This window comes from Monodon monoceros, unplaced genomic scaffold (genome assembly GCF_005190385.1).
Source record: "Monodon monoceros isolate NGI ecotype Baffin Bay Population unplaced genomic scaffold, NGI_Narwhal_1 Super_Scaffold_3, whole genome shotgun sequence".
NCBI classification, from domain to species: domain Eukaryota; kingdom Metazoa; phylum Chordata; class Mammalia; order Artiodactyla; family Monodontidae; genus Monodon; species Monodon monoceros.
Window position 1 is genome coordinate 64,326,440 of NW_021703780.1, and position 20,560 is coordinate 64,346,999.

At 60.7% G+C, this 20,560-nt stretch overlaps 1 protein-coding gene across 1 annotated transcript in view; it reads left to right on the top strand.

Annotated features, from left to right (window-relative positions):
- BSN (bassoon presynaptic cytomatrix protein) overlaps positions 1-20,560 on the top strand; it is a 70,482-nt gene that overhangs the window by 46,931 nt on the left and 2,991 nt on the right. The window contains exons 3-6 of the mRNA XM_029243394.1: positions 602-1,486; positions 8,641-9,111; positions 9,559-16,194; positions 18,442-20,518. Coding sequence (XP_029099227.1) covers positions 602-1,486; positions 8,641-9,111; positions 9,559-16,194; positions 18,442-20,518 — 10,069 coding nt within the window. The remainder of the gene's footprint in view (positions 1-601; positions 1,487-8,640; positions 9,112-9,558; positions 16,195-18,441; positions 20,519-20,560) is intronic.

Below are 20,560 nucleotides of genomic sequence, written 5' to 3' on the forward strand. Positions count from 1 at the left end.
AATCATGGTTTCTTTTTATTTTCTATGCCTCCCTCTCGTACCTATTACTCTTCACTTCTTTATTCATTCTGCAAGTTTTTATTGAGTACCTATCGCATACCAGGCACTGTTCTAGGGCCATGCTTTCCTTCCTGGTTTATATTTCAAAAGGTCACTCTGGCGGCTGTGTGGAAACAGCCTGAAGGGGGCAGCAGGGGAAAGAAAGTGACCAGTTGGAGGCTTTTGGGATCATCCACCCAGGAGGATGGGAGCGTGGATTGGTGAGGTGGGATGTGGACATGGATGATGTACGCAGGTCTGAGGTACAGCCAGTGGCGTGGGGAGGACCCTGGCAGGCAGTCTGGCAGGCAGTGTGTTGGTAGTTGCGGGTGGGGAGCGTGTGACTGCCTCTGCTCAGCTCCACGCACCTGGCAGCTCCTAGAGGGCAGGGCAGTGCTATCTGTCCCTCAGCCCACCTCCTGGCAGCCCAGAAACACCGGAGCCGGGCTTGGTTCCCCTGCCTGTGTTAGGAGCTGGCCCTGGCTGCTGTGGGCTGCAATGACCTGGACCATGGGCACCCCCAGTCCTGACCACCCTGATGACCATGATGCTTCCTCCTCAGGTGAAGGAGTGGCTCTGTCTGAACTGCCAGATGCAGAGGGCTCTAGGGATGGACATGACCACTGCGCCTCGCTCCAAGAGCCAGCAGCAGCTGCACTCCCCAGCCCTGTCTCCGGTCCACTCCCCAGCCAAACAGCCCCTGGGGAAGCCGGAGCAAGAGAGATCATGGGGTCCAGGGGGACCACAGCCTGGCCCCCGCCAGGCTGAGACAGCCAGAGCCACCTCAGTGCCGGGGCCTGCCCAAGCAGCTGCCCCTCTGGAGGTGGGGAGGGTGTCTCCTCAGCCCCCTCTCCCCATCAAGCATTCCACAGCTGAGCCCAGGCCACCTGCAGGAGAGGCCCCGGCCAAAAGTGCCACCACAGCGCCCTCTGGGCCTGGTGCTGCTGAGCCGACCCAGGAGGGCCTCACTGGGAAGCTCTTTGGCCTTGGTGCATCGCTGCTGACCCAGGCAAGCACCCTCATGTCTGTGCAGCCTGAGGCCGACCCCCAGGGCCAGGCTGCCCCCAGCAAGGGGCCGCCCAAGATCGTCTTCAGCGATGCCAGCAAGCAGGCTGGCCCAAGACCTCCAGGCTCAGGGCCCGGGTCTGGGCTAGCACCTGGAGCCAAAACTGAGCCTGGAGCTAAAACAGGTCCTGGATCAGGGCCTGGAGCCCTGGCAAGAACTGGGGGAACAACCAGTCCAAAGCATGGCAGAGCAGAACACCAGGCAGTGGCCAAGGCTGCTGCCAAGCCAAAGACCATGCCTAAGGAAAGGGCCACCTGCCCACTGTGCCAAGCTGAGCTCAACGTGGACAGCAAGGGCCCCGCCAACTATAACACCTGCACCACATGCAAACTGCAGGTGTGCAACCTGTGTGGCTTCAACCCGACGCCCCACCTGGTGGAGGTAAGAGAGCTGGACCAAGCATGTTCCTTTGGGCCTTGGTGAGGGGCCAAGGCCTGGGGTGATGGGGGGGCATGGGAACCAGAAAGGACTGTAGAAATTGGGGTCTGTAGCAATCACAGGGCTGCCCCTACACAGCTGCAGAGAGTCTATGCTCCCTTACCTGTCCCTGCCCCGGGCCTGTCCTTCCACTCAGAGAATTAACTGGCACAGTGGACAGAGTAATGGTGCCCGCTGCCTCTGATGGGCTGACCAGTGCCCTGAGGCTGGTCCCAGAGGTAGCCAGGTTCAGGAGGCCCTGAACCGGCCTCCCCATTCCTGGCTATCATGGGCATGGCCCTCATGGATGATGCCAGCCCCCGCTGCGCAGGCAGGAAGAACCTGAAGTCGTACCCTGCCCTCAGTCTGTGACCTTCACAGGGGTTGAAAGGCTGTTAGGCAGAGGGCTGTGCCCCCATGCCAAGGGCAGGGCAGAAGGCTTTCTTACAGCGGGGCAGCTCAGCCAGGCAGTGTCCTCCCTTCATCCCCTCATCTGAGGTCGTGGGTATTGATATCTGCTTGTCAAAGCCACAGTCTTTGGTCCACATACTTTCCTGTGGCAGGGCCTAGCCCTCCTTGGGGCTGTTTGTGGGGATGCTCAGAGATGCTTTTCTTACCCAGAGGGAAGTTTGAGGGAGTGCTGGGGTTGGGGCCTGTCTCTCTGCAGTCCTTCTTCCACAGGAGGGTTCTGGGCCCCGTGCAGAGCTGGGTGGAAGGGAGCAGGAGGCCTGGTGCTCTCTTGAAGCTTGGAGCCCAGCCTGGGAGGTTCAGAAGGTGCGGAGGCGCCCTGGCAGAGCAGGACAAGCCTGGGCCGGAAGGCTGCTCCTGCCCCTGCCCTCATCTACTCCGCCCTGCCCAGGGCCATCCATGTGACCCCTACCTTGGCTGCCTTGCCCATAGCTGGGTGTGTCCCCTTCCGTGTGTGCCCTTGCGGTCTATGATTGGCTCATCTTGGCAGGTGGATGTGTCCCCAGCTGTGTCATATCAGGAGATGTCAAGCCAAGCCCACTCCTGCACACGGTAGCCACCTGAGTCTTGGGGCCCCTGGGCTAAGCTATATGTGACTGATGTTTGGGCAGAGTGTGGAGTGCAGACCACCGCTGGCCCAGAGACAACAGAGGAGTGTGTGGTTGTAGTCACGGTGTCTGTGGCGCCTTGTTGTGACTTGCCTTGGGCCAGGCCTCCATGGGAGCAGCCCACTGTGATAAGGAAGACTACTTTGGCCGCCACAGGCCATATTTTCCAACATATAGGGAGGAGCAGCCTGAGCAAGATGAGTGACCTCCTCGTGTGATGCCTCATGTGATGCCCTCCAGGTCCTCACTGCCACCTCCCCAAGCCCTAGGTCCAGTGGCTCACTGGAGGATGGCTGGCCTGGCTGCCCAGAGAGGTGAGGGGGCACCAAGGGGTCACCACAGGGCCAGAGGAGCTCCAGTCCGGAGCCAGGCACACACCCACTGCCGGGTGGGGCAGCCTGACACTGAACCCTGTTGGACTGTTGAGCTGGCCCAGCCTGGAGGACCCTTGTCCCTGAGGGACCTCCGGGCCCACATTTCCTCATTAAGCAGGATGTGCAGAGAGGAGGGGAAAACTGTCTCTGTCCAGGAGTATAAATGTTCCTGACAGTTCCTTTCAGCGCCCTCTGGGCCAGGCCAGGGGAAGTGCTGATTCTGCCCAAACAGGAGTGTCTCAGTCACATGCTGACTCTGGGTGAGTGGTCTGGATTCTGATCTCAGCCCCTCATTAGAGGCTTGGTTGTTGCCTCCCTGGCCCCTGGAGCTTCTGCCCCTCGGTAGCTAGCGTTGCCCCTTGCCCCAATCCCTCCATGTCCTGCTGTCTCCATGTCCTGCCCCACTGCCACCTCCTTGGCCAGGGCCACCCTTGCCTCCACAGGATATGTGGGTTCCATGGGCCTGATGGCAAAGCTGCTGGGCGTCCTGGTCCTAGATCTTCCCTACCCGCAGCTTCTGCTTCCCTGCCTCCTGCTCCTAACAGCAGTCAGAAGATGGCCCAGCTTCTCTGACTCCTTTCTCCTCATGGCTCTGCTTGTTAATGCTGCTATCCCCAGAGGGCCTGTGGCTGCTCCTGGGGAAAGTGTGGATGGGCAGCCATCATGCCCCCTCCCGTGGTTCCCACCATGAGACTGTGCCACCATCATCCATCAGAGGTGCAAGCTGGCAGCCTGGGGAGGCTGGTGGGGAAGGGCTGGTGCTTGGTGTGTCCCCCTCCCCTGCCCTTCCCAGCTGAGGCTCTTAACCAGGCCATGGTCCCATCTCAGTGAATGGCCACTTGGCATTTAGAGCAATTTTGTGTTTCCCTGTGTGTTCTTGGTAAGAGGCTCCTGATTTTTCAGCAGGTGGCCCAGACACATCCTGCCTTGGGAGGGAGGTGGAAGGGTAGGTCTGCCTTGGCTGTCTCTCTCCATCTGGCTGTCTCTGTGCACAGCATGAGGCATGTCTGCATGCAGGCTGGGGGCCTGAGGGAGGGCCAGCTCCCCCCTAGATCTGTTAGACCTGCTGTGGCTCCACCTGTGGCTGGAGCCACCTGTCTGGGCTGCCAGGGTGGGAATTACCCCAACTCTCTGAGCTGTAAAAACCTTTTTACCTTCTTTCTCAAGAGGGAGTCCAGAGCATACGGTGGAGGAGGCAATAAGACTAGATCCCTTTTCCCTTTGAAATTTTCTCTGAAAAATTAACCATAGTGCTATAAAATGTGAGTCATTTCATGATTAACAGTTGCTGATTCCAAATTTTTTACCTATTTATCTTTTTGAAAGATAATAGTACCCTCTGGCTTAATTTTTAATTGGCTTTCGGTTCAAAATAGAGTTTGTGAAGAAATTAGTGGAGTTGGAGTTGTTACAGTAACACTGCCCGTTTCTTATCTTATTATAATTGCCAAAATACCAGCCGTGGCCTTGAGAAGTCAGGACTCCCTGGGCAAAGGGCCTGGCACCTGTGATGTGTGGGACTGGCTGGGCCTATTTGGGGTGGGGGCTGCCTCTGCTCTAGACCTGCTTCAGTCTGCCTGTGGGGTAGTGATCTCAGGGAGGCCTGTTTCCTCCCTTGTGGAATTGGGGGCCATAGTTCTCCCTTTTAGGTTTCTGTGAGAACCAGGTGAGATGCCATACTTCAGATGACTTGTGCGAGGTCCAACACACAGTCAGCCCTTGAGCCAGGAGATTGGAACCAGAGTGTCCTAAAAGAGGGTCTCTGTACAGGAAAGAAAGAGTCCCCACCAGCCCCTACTACCTGGGTATGAATTGACCCCGTGGCCAGTGCAAGATCCTCATCTCATGAGGGATGGCCACAGGGAATGGACACATTTGGTGCTGGAGCATGAGGAGAGCACAGCCCAACCATAAAGGCAAACGTTGGGGAAATCAGGGACGATTCCTCTTATTGGAGGCAGAGGTCCCAAAAAGGGGAGCCTACGCATGTCTGGGGACAGGGAAGAGCAGAGCAAGGGTCCGTAGAGGAGCAGCAGCACCAGCGATGGCCATGCCTGTGGTCCAGTGTGCAAGTCTTGGGCTCTTTTATTTTTAACCTCTGGGCATCCTTTTCTCAGGAGTTCTCATCCACTGCCCCTGGTCTGGCAGTGGGGCTGGGGGTATGTTGGGCTAGGCAGCCAGTCCGGTGTTGCTGTAACCAGACGGACACCTAGGCCAGCTCCACATGCAGAGAGACTGTTCTGCAGGGTCATTCAGGCTGTGTCAGACAGTGCAGGGAGGATGCCCAGCTTCCAATGCAGCCTCGCTGGGCTCTCTTGGCCCATGAGGTACAACAGCCAGTGATTCCGGAAGGTAGCAGGTCTCACCCGCCTGTGGGGTACCCTACCAACTCTCTCAGATAACTCACTTCCCCTGCCTCGCCCCGAACCCACCTAGCTCCATCTGAAGGTATGCACATCTACTCCTCCCACCGTTATTAGGTGGCGATAGCCCTTGGGGGATTCCTACCTTCCTGCCCCCAGAAAGGAACTGGACAGAGGGAGGCAAGGCAGAAATGGTCATCAGAGCCTCTCATGTCCACCCCCAGGTCCCAGATCGTCCCCTGCCCACTTGTCAAAGGGGATAGGAAAAGGGGCCAGTGAGCAGCAGCTCCCCAAGGGCTGGGGCTGGATGAGGGAGAGTATGAGAGAGAATGTGCAAGTGAATGATTGAATGAGGGGGGTAAACACTAAAAGGGGAGAGGGAATGCATGAACAGGGAATGAAGGAGCGGGGTGGGGGTGGGGGCATGAAGTGAGGGGCAGAGATGAGAGCAACGTGAATAAAGGAGGCAGGGCCTCAGTTTGCAGCTGCTTTCCAGCCCCCAGGCACAGCCTGCCTCCCATCCCATCCCCAGCCTTGGCCAGGTCTCCCCTGGCTCCACCTCTAGTGGCCCCAATGCCCTGTACCCTTCTCCCACCAACCCCAGAGGGCTGGGGAAGGGCCTCCAGCAGCTAGTTCAGCTGTTTATTTTTAGCTCTTACCTCACATGCCTCCTCCTGCCTGCCCTCCCTCCCTCCCTCCTTCCCTCACTGCCTGCTATGGCAGAGCCAGGAGCAAGAGGGCCAGCTGGGCAGCCCCTTCTGCAGCCTGGCTGCCTCTGTGAGTAAGCGTGGGAAGGAACGAAACCCCGGGGAGCATGTGACCACAGTTGACATGCTCTGCTGAGGGCTGGGCCTCTGGGCTCAGGTAAGCAGGCCACTGCAGGGGCTGCCTCTGAGCTCTTGGCATTAGGTCTGTCGCCTCCATCCAGGCCACCCTTCCAAGGTGCCCTTGCTTCATTTGGACTGTTGCTTCTGGGGTGGGGTCTGCAGGCCAGAGGTGGAGGTCGGAGGTTTGCCAAGCCAGCAAGGTGAGCCAAAGTAGATGACAGAACCTTCAGAGGCCTAACCTGGATGGCTGTGTGCATAGACCCAAGGTGGAGTCAGGGCAGTGTTGCCTTGGGCCAGCCCACTGTCTAGGCCCAGATCCTAACCCCATCATGTCGATCCTGGGGCTAGGGAAGGGGCTGTTCGCTCATTTCCAGAACTCTCTCTGGGCCTTCACTAACACCCCTCCCACTTCTCTAGGATCATTTTGCCACCTTACAGTCCTCTCTGACATGGAGGGAGTTCCACTGTGACCTCAGGTGATGCTGGGGGAACGTGGATGGGATTCCTGGCCCAGCCCATCCAGCACTCTCCCTAGGCACCAAGTGAGCCCAAGGCCCAGCAAGTGGCCAGCACCCATTGCTTCATAGGAGTTTGTATGGGGGATACACAGAGCATCAGATAAGGTCCAGGGGAGTCAGCAGTGGTGCTAGAGCCAGGCCCTACAAGGAACAGGGTGAGTACCTGCAGGACCTCTGAAGGGTCCCACTCCATAGCTGAGCCCCTCTGCTCAGGACCTGTGTGTGGAATTGGACCTCCAGGCAGAGTTGGAGCTCCAGTCTCAGGGAAGCAGTCTCAAGGCCCTGAGTAACAAGCTTGTGGAGCAGACCTGTCCCTCAATCAACACCAAGGCCCTGCCACCCGCCTGACCTGGCCTCTGCTGGGGCCCAGGGCAGAGATGTGGTGTGTAGTTTTGTGGGCGGGAAATCAGGGCAGAATCATTGATATGGTACTTGCCATGGTGGCCTGTGGATGCCAGGCTGAGGGCAGGCATCCTGGAGGTGCCATGCTTCCAAGGCTCTGCCAGGTGGGCTAGGGTCTCACTTGGGCCTAGGGGCAGTGTGTGTGGTAAGGGTGCTGAGGATGCTGGCCCACTTTGGGCTGGTGAGGGCCAAGGGCCACCTCTTTGCCCTGTCCCTGGCTCTTTGACCTTGTAGTTCTGTGTCCTCTGGTTCCCCTGATGCCCCATCCTAGTGGTCAAGCTGCTGGTGGGAGCCTGAGTGTCTTGGCACCCCGATGTGCAACAGTAGGACAGTAGGGGTGCCAAGGCTCTGCATCCCTGGGATGAGAGCAGGCACAGGTGTGTGCTGTTACTCTCATTCCCTGCCCAACCCTCCCTCGTGGGCCAGGACAGGGCCTCAAGTCTTGCCGAGGAGGAGCCCTGACCCTGGAGGAGGCTCCTGGGAGACATGCTCCTGCCAGCTTCTGACTTGCTATAGAAATCACCTGCTCAGGGCTTGGGATGCTTGACCCTCTCCCTGTGCAGACAGTGGGACCTGGGGAGTTAGACTTGGTTTTTGGTGTTCTGGGAAATTCACCATTGATGCCCATGTCATACTCAGAATGACCTCTTTGGAGCTCTGGGTTCCAAGAAGGCTGCATGCCAGCCTGTGTGTCCGTCTTAATCATGGCTATGTCTCCAGTCCCCAGCACTTAGACTGACACAGAGAGGGTAATCCTGAAACTGGTGGACTGATGGTTGAGGATTTGATCCCAGCCCAACTCTGGAGGAAGCAGGGCCCCTGGCCCAAGGGCTGGCACACACAGGTCCCGTCGGAAGAACAGCCCAGAGGCCGGGGGAGCAGGAGGAGGCTTTTGCCTGGGCGGCTTTGCTGGCCTAAGACAAGGTGACTTGGGTTGGGGGGTGTGAACAGAAGGGACTGCTCAGGTCCATCCCCCACCCCCAAGCAAGGCTTCCCCCAGACAGCCTCCCCTGGCCCCATGAGCCTGCACCCTCCCAGCACAGCCCTTAGTTGGGGGTGGAGAAGGATGGTATCTGAGGCCTGAGAGCTCGGAGGCTGGGGCGGGGCAGTGCCTCTGGGAGGTGCTCCTTGCCTGATGCTGTTCCTGGTCTGCGGGAGCTCTCACCTGGGGGACTCTGCACCCCTCCCAGAAGCTGTTCACGCCCTGGGGGTGAGTCCCCAGTGCCCCCTCTTCTCCAGACACTGTGCTACTTTTGTAGCCTCCCCTCTCATACAGGTTCTCCTCCTTTTCAGGCCAAGTGAAAAGCTCTCTATGGGGTAAGGAAGCGACCCTTCCTTTGGGTTTGTCTTTTTAACTCTACATATGCCTCTGAAGGATGGGGCATCTGTCATTTGGGGGCAACAAACCTATCAGTCTTTTTCTCCTCGTGCCTTTAGTGTCGTGCTTTGGGAGATTTTCTCCTCCTTAAGTTTACAGAAATAGTCACAGGAATAATCTTTGAGTACTTAAGTGTCTTTGTGATTTTCATCAAACCCCTCCTCTCTCGTTTCCGTACAGAAAACCGAGTGGCTCTGTCTGAACTGCCAAACTAAGCGGCTGCTGGAGGGCAGCCTGGGAGAGCCGACCCCACTGACCCTGCCCACCTCACAGCAGCCCCCTGTAGGGGCCCCTCACCGTGCAGCTGGAACAGCCCCTCCGAAGCAGAAAGGGCCACCGGGGCTGGGCCAGCCATCAGGCCCCCCGCCTGCCAAGGCCAGTCCCCTGCCCACCAAGGCCAGTCCCCTTCCTACCAAGGCTAGTCCCCAAGCCAAGCCCCTCAGGGCTTCTGAACCCATCAGGACCCCGAGCAGTGCCCAGGAAAAGAAGACAGGAGTCCCAGCTAAAGCTGAGCCGGTGCTGAAGCCACCTCCAGAGACTACCCTGCCCCCTGGGATTCCTAAAGCAAAGGCTGGGGTGCGGAGGACTGAACCTGCCACCCCCGTCGTCAAGGCGGGGGTTCCAGAAGCCCCCAAGGGCGGGGAGGCGGAGGTCAGTCTCATTTACTTCCCAGGGATCCTAGCTTTCAGGCAGGGCAATCTAGAGAATGGCTTAACTCCCTGCTGGACTGGGATGTAGACCTGGGACAGGCCTTTTGGGGCCACAGAGGACAGCAGGGACGCCTAGATGAGGCCCTAGAGGGCCTAGAGCCTGTGAGTTCTAGGCCGATCCTATGTCTGACACCTTATCGGATACTTTGCTGGGTTCTGCTACCAGTAGATTTAGTAAAATTTCTCTTTGAGAACCTAGGGCTGCTTGGGGTTTGACATGGAACCTGCAGGTTATTCAAGACCAGAGCAGTGGAGTGGGTGGTGGGCCCTGATCCCCCGGGAGGTGGAGTTACCCTTCCCCAGGGCCCTGGGTTGATGGAGAGGGCTGGACTCCCCCCACGAGCCGTCTGCCATGGGGAGTCAGTGTCTGCTTCTCACCCTGCTGCAGGAGCCGGTGGGCAAGCCTTACTCTCAGGACCTGTCTCGGAGCCCGCAGAGCCTCAGCGACACAGGCTATTCCTCCGATGGTGTCTCCAGCTCCCAGAGTGAGATCACAGGCATTGTGCAGCAGGAGGTGGAACAGCTGGACAGTGCAGGGGCGACAGGGCCATGCCCGCCCAGCCCCTCTGAGCTCCACAAGGTGGGGAGCAGCATGAGGCCTTTGCTGGAGGCCCAGGGCCCGGCCCCCAGTGGTGAGCGGAGCAAGCCCCGCTATGGCAGTGGTGAGGAGCAGAAGCGGCGGCCCCACTCCTTGTCCATCATGCCCGAGGCCTTCAATTCGGATGAGGAGCTGGAGGATATCCTGGAGGAAGAAGACTCTCTGGAGTGGGGGCGCCGGAGGGAGCAGCAGGACACAGCTGAGTCCTCAGATGACTTCGGCAGCCAGCTGAGGCACGACTACGTGGAGGACAGCAGTGAGGGTGGCCTGTCTCCTCTTCCGCCCCAGCCCCCATCCCGGGCAGCAGAACTGACTGATGAGGAGTTCATGAGGCGGCAGATCCTGGAGATGAGTGCCGAAGAAGACAACCTGGAGGAGGATGACGCTGCCCCCCACAGGCACGGCCCCGTCAAACATGGCTCCCAGAAGGGCAGCCCCCGGCCCAGGCCCGAGCCCAGCCAAGAGCAGGGAGCGCTGCCCAAGAGGCGCCTGCCCCACAACGCCACCACGGGCTATGAGGAGCTGCTTTCCGAGGGAGGCCCAGCAGAGGCTGCAGAAGGCACTGGGGCTCTGCAGGGCGGGCTCCGCCGCTTCAAGACCATCGAGCTCAATAGCACGGGCAGCTACGGCCATGAGCTGGACCTGGGACAAGGCCCTGACTCCAGCCTGGACCGGGAGCCCGAGCTTGAGATGGAGAGCCTGACGGGCTCGCCTGAGGACCGCTCCCGCGGGGAGCACTCCTCCACACTGCCAGCCTCCACACCCAGCTACACCTCGGGCACCTCGCCCACCTCCCTGTCCTCGCTGGAGGAGGACAGTGACAGCAGCCCCAGCCGCCGGCAGCGGCTGGAAGAAGCCAAGCAGCAGCGCAAGGCCCGGCACCGCTCGCATGGGCCCCTGCTGCCCACCATCGAGGACTCCTCAGAGGAGGAGGAGCTGCGGGAAGAGGAGGAGCTGCTGCGCGAGCAGGAGAAGATGCGGGAGGTGGAGCAGCAGCGCATCCGCAGCACGGCCCGCAAGACCCGGCGTGACAAGGAGGAGCTGCGGGCCCAGCGGCGGCGTGAGCGCTCCAAGACCCCCCCCAGCAACCTGTCACCCATTGAGGATGCCTCCCCCACAGAGGAGCTGAGGCAGGCGGCCGAGATGGAGGAGCTACATCGTTCTTCCTGCTCCGAATACTCGCCCTCACCCTCCCTTGACTCGGAGGCTGAAGCCCTGGATGGGGGCCCCCCTCGGCTCTACAAGTCAGGCAGTGAGTACAACCTGCCCACCTTCATGTCCCTCTACTCTCCAACCGAGACACCCTTGGGCAGCACCACCACTCCCAGTTCCGGCCGGCCCCTCAAGAGCGCTGAGGAGGCCTATGAGGAGATGATGCGGAAGGCCGAGCTGCTCCAGCGGCAACAAGGCCAGGCAGCAGGGGGCCGTGAGCCCCATGGTGGCCCCTCTCAGCCCGTAGGCCCCCGGGGCCAGGGTTCCTTTGAATACCAGGACACCCCAGACCATGACTATGGTGGGGCTGCTCAGCCGGCCTCGGAGGGCACGCCAGCCAGCCTGGGAGCAGCCGTGTACCAGGAGATCCTTCAGACGTCACAAAGCATTGCCCGCATGCATCAGGCCTCCTCACGGGACCTGGCCTTTGCTGAGGACAAGAAGGAGAAGCAGTTTCTGAATGCCGAGAGTGCGTACATGGACCCAATGAAACAAAATGGCGGCCCACTTACCCCTGGTACCAGTCCCACCCAGCTCGCCGCCCCTGTGTCCTTCTCCACCTCCACCTCCTCTGACAGCAGTGGGGGCCGAGTCATTCCCGATGTCCGTGTTACTCAGCATTTTGCAAAGGAGCCTCAGGACCCCCTCAAGCTACACAGCTCTCCTGCCTCCCCCAGCTCTGCCTCCAAGGAAGTAGGCATAACCTTTGCCCAGGGCCCTGGGACACCAGCCTCCACAGCTGCGGCTCCTTGTCCAGCTGGCCTGCCACGAGGGTACATGACTCCGACTTCCCTGGCAGGCTCTGAGCGCAGCCCTTTGCTCTCTTCCACTGGCCACAGCTATGGACAGAGCCCAACCACTGCAAACTATGGGTCTCAAACTGAGGAGCTACCCCAGGCCCCCCGTGGCCCTGCTGTCAGTGGACGGGCTGCCAGAGAGAAGCCCCTGAGTGTGAGTGATGGAGAGAGTGGCACCCCACAGACCTCCCGGGGATATTCCTACTTTGCAGGCTCCAGCCCCCCTCTCTCTCCATCTTCTCCCTCAGAGAGTCCCACATTCTCCCCTGGCAAGCTGGGCCCAAGGGCCACAGCAGAGTTCTCTACACAGACGCCAAGCCTGACCCCTGCCTTGGACATGCCACGGAGCCCTGGTGCCCCCACCCCGACACCCACGGTGGCTCAGGGCACACAGACGCCACACCGACCCAGCACGCCTCGCCTGGTACGGCAGCAGTCCCCTCAGGATGCCCCCTTTATGGTCATCACACTGGGGTCAGATGCCTCCAGCCAGACCAAGATGGTCCATGCCAGTGCCTCCACCTCCCCAGTGTGCTCACCCATTGAAACCCAGCCCACCAGCCACAGCTACAGCCAGACAACACCTCAGCTGCCCCCAGAGCCACCTGGGCCACCTGGCTTCCCGCGGGCAGCCAGTGCTGGTGCAGATGGGCCCCTGGCACTATACAGCTGGGGCGCCCTCCCTGCTGAGAACATCTCCCTGTGCCGGATCTCCTCTGTCCCTGGAACGTCAAGGGTTGAGCCCGGCCCCAGGCCCCCTGGCAGTGCCGTGGTAGACCTTCGCACAGCCGTCAAGCCCACGCCCATCATCCTCACTGACCAGGGCATGGACCTGACCTCTCTTGCTGTGGAAGCGAGGAAGTACGGCCTTGCTCTGGATCCAATCCCAGGACGGCAGTCGACCGCTGTACAGCCTTTGGTTATCAACCTCAATGCCCAGGAGCAGACCCATGCCTTCCTCAGCACCGCCACCACCGTGAGCATCACCATGGCCTCATCTGTGCTCATGGCTCAGCAGAAGCAGCCTGTGGTCTATGGAGACCCCTTCCAGAGCCGACTGGACTTTGGCCAGGGTGCAGGTAGCCCCGTGTGCCTGGCCCAGGTCAAGCAGGTAGAACAGGCAGTCCAGACAGCCCCTTACCGTGGCGGGCCCCGAGGAAGACCCAGGGAGGCCAAGTTTGCCAGGTATAACCTGCCCAACCAGGTGGCACCTCTGGCCAGAAGGGATGTTTTGATCACTCAGGTGGGCACTGCCCAGAGTGTTGGCCTCAAGTCAGGCCCAGTGCCAGAGCCTGGTTCCGAACCCCATCGGGCCACCCCCGCAGAGCTGCGGTCACACGCCTTGCCAGGTGCCAGGAAGCCACATACAGTGGTGGTGCAGATGGGAGAAGGCACAGCAGGCACTGTGACCACACTGCTCCCAGAGGAGCCGGCAGGTGCCCTGGACCTCACTGGGATGAGGCCCGAGAGCCAGCTGGCGTGCTGTGATATGGTCTACAAGTTCCCCTTTGGCAGTAGCTGTACAGGTACCTTTCACCCTACCCCCAGTGCACCTGAGAAGAGTGTGGCAGATGTTGCCCCACCCAGCCAAAGCAGCGGCCCCTTCTACAGTCCCCGGGACACTGAGCCTCCCGAGGCCCCCACCTACCGGACACAGGTGGTCGGGGGGCCTGGGCCCCATGAGGAGCAGAGGCCCTACCCACAGGGCCTCCCTGGCAGGCTGTACTCCTCTATGTCCGACACCAATTTGGCTGAGGCTGGTCTCAACTACCACACCCACAGGATTGGTCACCTCTTCCAGGGCCCTGGACGAGACTCGGCCATGGACCTCAGCTCACTGAAGCACTCCTACAGCCTGGGCTTTGCAGATGGACGCTACCTTGGGCAGGGCTTGCAGTATGGTTCATTCACAGACCTACGTCATCCCACAGACCTTTTGACTCACCCGCTTCCCATGCGGCGCTACAGCTCAGTGTCAAACATCTACTCAGACCACAGGTATGGCCCACGGGGAGATGCAGCTGGATTCCAGGAGGCCAGCCTGGCCCAGTACAGCGCCACCACGGCCCGTGAGATCAGCCGTATGTGTGCTGCCCTCAACTCCATGGACCAGTACGGAGGGCGGCGTGGCAGCGGTGGTGGTGGCCCCGACCTCATGCAGTATCAGCCCCAGCCGGGGCTCAGTGCCCCACAAGGTCTGGCTCCCCTCAGACCTGGCCTCCTTGGGAACCCCACCTTCCCGGAGGGCCACCCGAGTCCTGGGAACCTGGCCCAGTACAGGCCTACAGCAGCCCAGGGAACAGCAATCAGACAGCTGCTGCCATCCACAGCCACTGTGCGTGCAGCCGACGGCATGATCTACTCGACTATCAACACTCCAATTGCTGCAACACTGCCCATCACCACCCAGCCTGCCTCAGTACTGCGGCCCATGGTGCGTGGTGGCATGTACAGGCCTTATGCATCCGGAGGAGTCACAGCCGTGCCACTCGCCAGCCTGACACGCATGCCCATGATTGCCCCCCGGGTACCTCTTGGGCCCACAGGGCTGTACCGATATCCTGTACCAAGTAGATTCCCCACTGCTTCCAGCGTTCCACCTGCTGAGGGTCCTGTCTACCTGGGGAAGCCTGCTGCTGCCAAGGCCCCAGGGGCTGGGGGCCCACCAAGGCCAGAGCTGCCAGCAGGGGCTGCTCGGGAAGAGCCTCTTTCCACAGCCACCCCTGCTGCTGTCAAGGAGGCTGTAGCAGCCCCAGCCCCAGCCCCAGCGGCTGGCCAGAAGCCGCCGGTAGATGCTGCTCCTGGGGGCAGCAGTGGGGCCCTCAGCCGGCCAGGGCTCGAGAAGGAGGAAGCATCACAGGAGGAGAGGCAGCGGAAGCAGCAGGAGCAGCTGCTACAGCTGGAGCGAGAGCGGGTGGAGTTAGAAAAGCTGCGGCAGCTGCGGCTGCAGGAGGAGCTGGAGCGGGAGCGTGTGGAGCTGCAGAGGCACCGCGAGGAAGAGCAGCTGCTGGTGCAGCGGGAGTTGCAGGAGCTGCAGACCATCAAGCACCATGTGCTGCAGCAGCAGCAGGAGGAACGGCAGGCTCAGTTCGCACTGCAGCGGGAGCAGCTAGCACAGCAGCGTCTGCAGCTGGAGCAGATCCAGCAGCTGCAGCAGCAGCTGCAGCAGCAACTGGAGGAACAGAAGCAGCGGCAGAAGGCTCCCTTCCCTGTGGCCTGTGAGGCACCTGGTCGAGGGCCTCCCCCAGCTGCCACAGAGCTGGCTCAGAATGGCCAGTACTGGCCACCCCTGACCCACACAGCCTTCATTGCCGTGCCTGGGCCTGAGGGGCCTGGGCAGCCTCGTGAGCCCGTGCTGCACCGGGGTCTGCCCAGCTCCGCCTCGGACATGTCACTGCAGACTGAGGAGCAGTGGGAGGCAGGCCGCAGTGGCATCAAGAAACGGCACTCCATGCCACGCCTGCGGGACGTGTGCGAGCCAGAGTCAGGGCCTGAGCCCTGTGTGGTCAGGAGGATTGCAGACAGCAGCGTGCAGACGGACGATGAGGATGGAGAGGGCCGCTATCTCCTGACCCGGCGGCGCCGGGCACGGCGGAGTGCTGACTGCAGCGTGCAGACGGACGACGAGGACAGTGCCGAGTGGGAGCAGCCAGTGCGCCGCCGCAGGTCCCGTCTTTCTCGCCACTCAGACTCTGGCTCCGACGGCAAGCACGATGCTACTGCCTCATCATCCACTGCCGCCCCCGCCATGAGGGCCATGAGCAGCGTGGGCATCCAGACCATCAGCGACTGCTCCGTGCAGACAGAGCCTGACCAGCTGCCCAGAGTCTCTCCAGCCATCCACATCACAGCTGCCACCGACCCCAAGGTGGAGATCGTCAGGTACATATCGGCGCCAGAGAAGACTGGGCGTGGGGAGAGCCTGGCCTGCCAGACGGAGCCGGATGGGCAGGCCCAGGGTGTGGCCGGGCCGCAGCTTGTAGGGCCAACTGCCATCAGCCCCTACCTGCCTGGCATCCAGATCGTCACCCCAGGGCCCCTGGGCAGATTCGAAAAAAAGAAGCCGGATCCCTTGGAGATTGGATACCAGGCCCACCTGCCCCCGGAGTCTCTCTCACAGCTTGTGAGCCGCCAGCCTCCCAAGTCCCCCCAGGTCCTCTACTCACCAGTCTCACCCCTGTCCCCACACCGGCTCCTGGACACCTCCTTTGCTTCCAGTGAGAGGCTGAACAAGGCTCACGTGAGTCCCCAGAAGCACTTCACGGCTGACAGCGCTCTCCGCCAGCAGACGCTGCCGCGCCCCATGAAGACCCTGCAGCGGTCCCTGTCTGACCCTAAGCCCCTCAGCCCCACCGCCGAGGAGTCTGCCAAAGAGAGGTTCTCCCTCTACCAGCACCAGGGGGGACTGGGTAGCCAGGTATGGGCACAGGGGCTGGTCCAGGGTGGGACAGGGGTCTCTGCCTAGCCTGGGGGGCCCCACAGGGAGGGGCGTCTCCTGGGGTGGGGGTGGAGTCACCTCCAGCTCCAGAGGCCCAGAGCTAGGAGTCGAGGAACGGATGCACATCTCGATGCACATCCGGTGGAGCCCGCAGCCCAGCAAGGACATCCTGGGCAAAACACACACACTTGGGCCACCACAGCCATCTAGACCCTGCTAGAAACTTCAGCCTCACCCTAGCACTGCCTCTTCACAGCCCGTATCTAGTTCAGTCCCTGCCACCTCCCCCATCAGGCCTCCTCAGCTCTCCCCTCCAGCCTGGGCCCCTCCTACTCCAAATCTCTTCTTTGGATGTTTCCTGAGAAAACCATAGCACTGACCTGGCTGGGCTGCTCCACACTCCCCAGCCCCGGTCTGGCTCCCTTGCCCCACAGGAAGCCAAAGCCCTTTGGACTACCATTCAAGGCCCATTCCAGTGGACTGCAGCGTGCTCTCTGCCTCATCTTGTCCCATGCCCCTATCTGGCCCTCAGCAAATCTGTTTACACACCTGTCTGCTGCCCTAGATAGGGGCTCCTGGAGTCTAAACTTACCCTCATCTGTGGCTTTAGTTGCCAATGATGTCCCAGGACTGTGAGAGGTGGCCGGCATGTTAGGAAGATGGAGGTTGCAAGGGACTGACACCAAGGACTTTGAGTGCCAGGCCAAGAGGGGGTTGGGATTTTCTCAAAGGCCCTTGGAGCTCCTGGGTGTTTCAGGCAGGTGAGACAGGACAAGATGGGTATCTTAGAAAGTTTCCTAGGCAGAATATGGGCAGATGGACTGAAGGAAGTGACTGCACAGTGGCCCTGGAGAGACCGCCTAGGAGCCAGAGGCACTGGGAGGTATATTTACCCGTTTTCTGAGTGTGATGCAGAGAGGAGAGAGGTGAGGCGTCGGGGTGGGGTTGTGGAGGTGAGTCTGGGTTGTGGAGAGCCCTGGGGTATGCAGGCCAGAGGGGTGGGGGTGGGATCAGGAGTCTGGGCTGGCAGGGAAGGCACGTCAGAGAGGCAGGTGGTCTTGGCTCCGTGCTAGGGTCGGCACAGAGGTCCTATGGGCTGGCCGTGGGGGGGCCACGCCATGATGGGCACTCATGGTGTGAGACCAAATGACAAAAGACAGACAACAGAGTGAGGAGTTCAAGGAGGGAAATTTATTCCATTCCATCAAAGGCCACCCTTCGTCCTGAGGTTTGGGGACACATTATCATTTCCTTTATGACATATGGTGAAAGTAGGTGGGAGGCTTTTATGTAGTTTCTTGGCAAGGTAAAAGGTAAGAAGCCTGATGTCAGTCCCCAGTGTGTTTAGGGGATTTGGGTGGCCCATAAAACCCAGAGGCCTGGGAGCTAGAGACAATGGTAGGACCCAGGACAAAGCTTCTGGCAATGTGGACCTTGAGGCAATGTGGAGCCTCGGGCAGGTGAGGAGGACCCCATGGAGAACATGTTAGGAAGCCCTGACTGGGAAGCCAGGTAGCCAGAGATAGGGCTGGAGAGGCCTTAGAGGAGTCTGGCAGCCTCAGAGAGCGGTGGGCTGACAGGGATGTGGAGGGAGCTGGGGCCAGACTGAGGGCACAGTTTGACAGAGGGTGGTACAGGGCCACAGGAGGAGGAGAGCGGACAGGTGGCTGAATTGCATTTCACTTTAGAGAGGAGAAGGGCAGGAGGCAGAAAAGACTCGGAGCCTGCAGCACCTGACATCCAGGCAGCATGCGCCCCCTGTCATGATCCTCTAGGGAACCTGGTGGGCCCAGGACCCACTCCACTCCTGTCCATGGGCCTCCACTGCCCTTGGCTCCTGCCAGCTGCTAGGACCCAAACCCAGAGCCAGACCTGTACTCTCCTCACCTCAGTACCCTCAGTGGGAGGTGGAGGGTGGCAAGCCTGTTGGAGATGTGCTGTGTGCCAGGCCAGTATTAGACATCAGCACAGAGGGGCATCTGCTGCTTCCTCCCGTCCCACTGCCCCGAGGTCTGGGAAGGAGAAGGCCTGTAAGATGATCACAGGCCCTCCCTCCAAGGCCAGTGGGTGGGCAGGGCAGGCCTCAAGGCTTCCTGGTGAATCGGGGCACTGACAGCATGGAGCCCAGCCCCTACCCCAGCCCAGGCCAGGGCTCTTCTACCTTGTGCCCTGCCAAGCCACCCACACCTTGGGTCTCAGTGCTGCCCGCCCTTCCCTCTGTCTCAGGTGTCGGCGCTGCCACCCAACGGCCTGGTCCGCAAGGTGAAGCGGACACTGCCTAGCCCCCCTCCAGAGGAGGCTCACCTGCCCCTGGCTGGCCAGGCTCCCCCACAACTGTATGCGGCCAGCCTGCTGCAGCGTGGGCTGGTGGGGCCCACCGCTGTCCCTGCCACCAAGGCCAGCCTGCTCCGGGAGCTGGACCGGGACCTGCGGCTGGTGGAGCACGAGTCCACCAAGCTGCGCAAGAAGCAGGCAGAGCTGGATGAGGAGGAGAAGGAGATCGACGCCAAGCTCAAGTACCTGGAGCTGGGCATCACCCAGCGCAAAGAGTCTTTGGCCAGAGACCGGGGTGGCCGTGACTACCCGCCCTTGCGTGGTCTCAGTGAGCATCGCGACTACCTGTCAGACAGTGAGCTCAACCAGCTGCGGCTCCAGGGCTGTGCCACTCCGGCTGGCCAGTATGCAGACTTCCCTGTCACTGCTGCTGCTCCTGCCACTCCCTCCAGCCCCACTGCTTTCCAGCAACCCCGGTTCCCACCTCCGGCGCCACAGTACGCTGCAGGCAGCAGTGGGCCGACACAGAATGGATTCCCAGCCCACCAGGCACCCACCTACCCTGGCCCCAGCACGTACCCAGCACCTGCCTTTCCTCCCGGCACCAGTTACCCTGCTGAGCCTGGCCTGCCAAGCCAGCAGGCTTTCCGTCCCACAGGCCATTATACAGCCCAAACACCCATGCCAACCACACAGAGTACCCTTTACCCAGTCCCGACTGACAGCCGTACCCCCCACCAGAAGCCACGCCAGACATCACTAGCCGACTTGGAGCAGAAGGTGCCCACCAACTATGAGGTGATCGCCAGCCCTGTCGTGACCATGTCTGCAGCCTCGTCTGAAACAAGCTATAGTGGCCCAGCAGTAAGCAGCAGCTATGAACAAGGAAAGGCCCCTGAGCTGCCGCGGGCCAGTGACCGTAGTGGTGTGAGCCTGAGCCCAGCCCCCACCTACCCCTCTGACTCACACTACACCAGCCTGGAGCAGAATGTCCCTCGGAACTATGTGATGATTGACGACATCAGTGAACTGACCAAGGACAGTGCTTCCACTGCCCCTGACAGCCAGAAGCTGGAGCCCCTGGGGCCGAGCAGCAGTGGGCGTCAAGGGAAAGAGCCAGGAGAACCAGGTGTCCTTGAGGGGCCCACACTGCCCTGCTGCTATACCAGAGGGGAGGAAGAATCCGAGGAGGACTCCTACGACCCCCGTGGGAAGAGCGGCCATCACAGGAGCGTGGAGAGCAATGGCCGACTAGCTAGCACCCACTATTACAGTGACAGTGACTACAGACACGGGGCTCGAGCAGAGAAGTATAGCCCAGGCCCCGTGGGGCCCAAGCATCCCTCCAAGAGCCTGGCCCCGGCTGCCGTCTCCTCAAAGCGCAGCAAGCACCGGAAGCAGGGCATGGAGCAAAAGATCTCCAAGTTCTCACCTATCGAAGAGGCCAAGGATGTAGAGTCAGACCTGGCCTCCTACCCCTCCTCTGCAGTCAGCAGCAGCCTGGCCTCTCGGGGCAGGAAGTTCCAGGACGAAATCACCTATGGGCTCAAGAAGAATGTGTATGAGCAGCAGAGGTACTATGGAGTGTCCAGCCGGGACCCAGTGGAAGAGGATGACCGTGTGTACAGTGGGAGCAGCCGGTCCCGGGTGGCATCTGCATACAGCGGGGAGAAGCTCTCCAGCCATGACGTCAGTGGCCGGGCCAAGGGATACGAGCGGGAACGGGAGGCTGTGGAGCGACTTCAAAAAGCGGGCCCCAAGCCCTCATCTCTGAGCATGGCCCATGGCCGGCCCCGGCCCCCCATGCGGAGCCAAGCCTCTGAAGAGGAGAGCCCCGTCAGCCCTTTGGGGCGGCCTCACCCTGCTGGGGGCACCCTCCCCCCGGGGGACACCTGCCCACAGTTCTGCTCCAGCCACTCCATGCCTGACGTCCAGGAGCATGTCAAGGATGGACCGCGGGCCCACGCACATAAGTGTGAGGAGGGCTACATCCTGGATGATTCCCACTGCGTAGTTTCCGACAGCGAAGGTAATGGCAGCTGGGGGTGATTTCTGCAGATGCTCAGCACCT